Source organism: Coffea arabica, chromosome 2e (genome assembly GCF_036785885.1).
Source record: "Coffea arabica cultivar ET-39 chromosome 2e, Coffea Arabica ET-39 HiFi, whole genome shotgun sequence".
Lineage (NCBI taxonomy): Eukaryota > Viridiplantae > Streptophyta > Magnoliopsida > Gentianales > Rubiaceae > Coffea > Coffea arabica.
The window spans coordinates 24,349,812-24,354,718 of record NC_092313.1 but is presented as its reverse complement, the minus strand read 5'-3'; the positions used below and the strand labels follow the sequence as shown (position 1 = coordinate 24,354,718).

The 4,907-nt window shown below is 52.0% G+C and overlaps 1 protein-coding gene across 1 annotated transcript; it reads right to left on the bottom strand.

Moving 5' to 3' along the window:
* Nucleotides 1-1,824: 1,824 nt before the first annotated feature.
* On the bottom strand, nucleotides 1,825-3,069 carry LOC113728794 (uncharacterized). The gene has a single exon (XM_027253161.1). The coding sequence runs from the start codon at nucleotides 3,067-3,069 to the stop codon at nucleotides 1,825-1,827; it is 1,245 nt and encodes a 414-aa protein (XP_027108962.1).
* Nucleotides 3,070-4,907: the final 1,838 nt, after the last annotated feature.

Below are 4,907 nucleotides of genomic sequence, written 5' to 3'. Positions count from 1 at the left end.
CAACTGGAGGACCTTGGAGACGTAGCGATGCATCACCTCTTCCCTGGTCTCGTATTCGCCCAGTATCTGACACACGACGAGGTGGGAATCACTGTAGACCAAGATGTGCGCAGCCCCGAGCTTACGAGCCAGTTGCAAACCGACAATGACTGTTTCGTATTCGGCCTCATTGTTAGAAACAGCGAAGTCAAATCTCTAGGCATATGAGCATATTTCTCCTTGGGGGTTTTCGAGGAGCAAGCCTGCCCCACTACCCTCACTATTGGACGAGCCGTCCACATGCAAAATCCACCGTTGCGGCTCGGTGGTAGCCGGGGTGGTATTCTGGGTGGCCTCCTTCATCCCATCAAAAGTGAGCTCGGCTAGGAAATTCGCGAGGGCCTGTGCCTTGATTGCGGCACGAGACTCGTAAGACAGGTCGTACTCCCCCATCTCGATGGCCCATTTAGTAAGACGTCCGAAAGCCTCCGGCTGTGATAAAACTTGCCTGAAGGGCTGGTCAGTTCTAAGACAAATGTGGTGAGCTAAAAAGTAGGGCTTGAGCTTGCGGGCTGCGTGGATTAAAGCCAGCACGAGCTTCTCCGCCTGACTGTATCTGGTCTCCGGATCTCGGAGGACTCGGCTGACATAGTAAACTGGCCTTTGTACACCTTCCTCCCTTATCAATACGGCGCTTACTGCTTCGACGGCGGCAGACAGGTACAAAAACAACTTGTCCCCTGGCCGAGGCCAGGTAAGTGTTGGGAGGTGGTGAAGGTACTCCTTCAATTGCTCGAAGGCCTGTTGACATTCCTCAGTCCAGGAGAAACTATCGGCATTTTTTAGAACCTTGAAAAAGGGCAACGCCTTGGAAGTTGATTGCGACAAGAACCGGTTCAGGGCGGCCAACCGCCCTCTTAGCCTCTGGACGTCGCGGACGCACCGAGGTGGAGACATTTCTTGGATTGCTTTTACCTTATTCGGATTTGCTTTGATGCCTCGCCTTGAGACGAGGTAACCCAAGAACTTTTTCGAGATGACCCCAAAAACGCACTTTTTGGGGTTTAACATCATTCGCGTCTTCCGAAGGACCGTGAGAACCTCTTTCAGGTCGGAAAAAAAAGTGGAGGTCGTCTGGCTTTTAAAAAGGATATCATCTACGTAGGCCTCGACATTTCGGCCGATCTGAGATTTGAAGGCCTGGTTAACCAGGCGTTGATATGTGGCTCCGGCATTCTTCAACCCGAAAGGCATGGTGGTGTAGCAATATGTGCCTTGGTCAGTGTAGAAGCCATCTTCTCCTGGTCTTCTTGACTCATGCCTATCTGGTGATACCCCTTGAAGGCGTCAAGAAAACAGAGGACCTCATAACCCATTGTCGAGTCCACCAAGGTGTCGACCTTGGGCAATGGGTAGCAATCCTTGGGACAAGTTTTGTTGAGGTCGGTAAAGTCGACGCACATTCTCCAAACCCCGGTGTACTTCTTGACCATGACCGGGTTGGATAACCAGGTCGGATATTGGACCTCCCGGATTATCTTTGCAGGTAGGAGCTTGTCCACTTTTTCATCGACAGCTCGGCTGCGCTCAGGGCCGAGATGTCTTCTTTTCTGTTTCACCGGGCGGACTTGGGGATCGACGTTCAGCTCATGTATCATGAAGTGATGCGGGACTCCTTAGACCTCTTCTACGGCCCAAGTGAAGACGTCCCGGTATTCTCTAAGGAGGTCCACCATATCTCTTTTAATTGGGACAGGCAATGCCGACGGGACCGTCCGATCCGGCCTCGTGGGGTCCAAGGAGATTTCCTCCACCTCGTCTCCAGTCTCCAGTCTCGGAATCTTCTCAACTTGCTGAGGATCGAGACAATCTATCGAAAGAATATTTGACCTCTTCCCGGATCTCACACCGGAGCCCGATGGGGAGACTGCTTGTAGAGTGGCGATGTAGCACTCTCGGGGCAGCGCAGACGTGGCTGCTGATCTCGGCAACCCCCGCAGAGGTAGGAAACTTAAATCTCAGGTGGTAGGTGTAGTATACTGCCCACAAAGCATTAAGCGTGGGCCGACCTAGGAGTAGGTTGTACGGGGAGTCGGCCTTAACCACTACAAAGTTAACAGGGATAGTTCGGCAACCGGGGTGATGCCCCAGTGTCACTGTCAGGGTCACCATCCCTTCGGAATGGACAACGTGTCCCCCGAATCCTACAAGAGGGGTTCGCACCGGGGTCATATGTTCTCTAACCAGCTTGAGACTCTCAAAAGTGCGGAGGTACATGACATCTACTGAACTCCCTGGGTCGATGTAGACCTTTTTCACAATGTAATTGTTGGTGAGCACTTCAATCACCAAAGTCTCGTGACTACTAGAGGCAGTAGGGACAGGGTCGCTGGGCCCGTAAGAGATCACCTCAGACAGACGAGAGCTTGGCTCGGCCTGATCCGGGTTGGCTTGCCTGTAGGTCCTCTTCCGGGAGTTCTGGCTATCCCCTCCCGTCGGACCCTCGGCAATAGTGTTGATGATTCCAGCAATTTTTGGCCCATATCCTAACCCCTGACCTGAAGATCCGTCTCGGGGAGGCCTTTTTGTCTCCCTAGAATCCTCAAGGGGTCGGCAGCTGCTTCTTGATGTCCGCCTTTCATCTCGGCGTTGGTCACCTCGTCCATCACGTCGGGGTTCATATCGATGACCTCCCCCTCGACGGATGAACTGCTTTAAGTGTCCCTGCCTGATGAGGTTCTCAATCTCCCTTTTGAGGTCATTGCAGTCCTCCGTCTCTTGCCCGATGTCTCGGTGATACAAGCAGTAGAGGTTCGAGTTCCTCTTGTCTCGGCTGCCGAGCATCTTCGGAGGTGCCTTCCCGAGGTTGTTCTGTTCCATTACGGACAATACCCGGGATCGGGTGGTGTTCAGGGGAGTTAACTCGGACTCGGGGATGGATGACTTCCCCTTGGAAATCCTGTCAAACACGCTACGGCGGTCTCGGTTAGGACTTTGGAAGCCACTCTCGGTCCCCACTTCACTTCGGCCAAGATCTTTTCCCCTTCGGGGGTCAGCCCTCGGGCGAGCGGATTGGACCTCTTTCTTCATGCGGTTGAGGTCTCCGGCCTATATGCCCTTCTCGACTTTCAACCACAGTTCGTGGAGCGTGCGGGGATACTTCTTGTGAATCCCCATGTTGAATACCTCGGCAACGAACCCATGGGTAAAAGCAACGATGGTGACCTGCTCATTGGGGTCAGGTATATGCACACTTTGTTCATGGAATCTCTGGACGTACGACCGAAGTGACTCCCCCGGATTCTGTTATATATTCAGCAGATAAGCCGAGATTCTGGTCGTAGGTCGGGAGGATACAAACCGATGGAGAAATCTCTCCACTAATTCCCCCAGGGTTGAGATGCTCCTAGGTTCTAATCTCCGGAACCATTTTCGAGCTCTCCCCTGGAGAAACACTGGAAAAGCCCGGCAAATGACGGGGTCAGGGATGCAGTATAAGCGGAAGGCTGAGATGAAGGCGTGGATGTGATCCTCGGGATCACCTCGGCCCGTCATAAGATTGTATCGAAGGGAGTTTGAAGTTTGAAGGAAGTCTTTCCTCATTGATATCATCAGTGAAAGGTGGAGCCCTCATATAATCCACCACAGGTCTTCCCAAGGGCCGAGGTTCCTCCTCAGGTCGTCGTCCCAAGAGCCCTCGGGAGAACGCCTTGGTCAGGGAGGCTACCTTAGAGGTGGCCTTAGAGAATTCCCGTTTTGAAGCACTTCGGCTTAGGCGCCTTCCATCCGACTCTTCAGACGATTCCTCAGGAGATCCATCTGACTTCTTTTTAAAGGACTCAGCCTTCTGTTTGCCTTGCCTCTTAAGGTACCTCCCCAACTCCTCAAAGATGTTGGGGTTCTCGGTCACAAACTCGATCATACGGGTTATGGCTTCTTCGTTTGCGGGCTGAGTCCTCGGGGACTCCTGCACTTCGGAAATATCTTCCTGCTGGGCTGCATTACTCTGCTCAGCTCCAATAGTGAGAGCTTTCCTGCTTCTAGAACGCGTAGGTTTCATATCCTAATGTCTTCGCGTTCCCACAGACGGCGCCAATTGAAAAGGTATTTTCTGTCCCGCTGAAGTGACTCTCCCGGACTGGAAAAACCTCCTATCCTTGACAGGTCACCGCGACGAGGTCACCTGTTTAATTAACAAGAGGGGGCTAAATCCCCCAGGGTAACTCCGAAACTTTAGTTAGTTTGGTATTGAAGAAGTAAAATAGCAATTGAGAGAATCAGTATAATGTTACCCGAAATTGGTCATCCCCTTTCTCAGTTGATACGTTGGGTATTTATAGGGGACTGATTGGGAAGAGGGACTGCCAGCACAGGTCCCCAGAGATTTGTCCTGCATAGTGTATCAAGTTGATTTGACTGGTCTTTGTGGGAAGCTACGTCAGGACAGTGGTCAGATTCAGACCGCAGGTGTCAGAGCAACTTTTCGTCAATCAGACAGCATGTGTCAGGGGTCACACCCCACCTTTTACAGTTGTCAGATGCCCAGACGTCACCTCGGCTAATGACCTGAAGATCCCAGCCGAGGTGATAATTGGGTCGATACCACCTCGCTAGATAGTGGGCTGAGGTGGCACTTCTGGAAGCATCATAGGGTAAGGCCCCAGGCTATCCGGGCCGAAACAACCATCCTCAATCGCTATTTCAAAGGATACAGAAATTCCATAAGAGAATAGCCTAGCTTGATCTAGGATTCAAGGTATCTCGATTTAGAGTCTAGTCCGGGGTCCTGGTCCGAGGTGACATTCCCAAGGTCTAAGCCTCCAAGTCCCCTCTATCAAGTCAAATTCCCCTAGGATATGTCAGAATCCTTTGAGGTCTAGTCCTTAGGTCAGTTCAAATTCCCTCAAGGTCTAGTTCCTGGGGTCAGG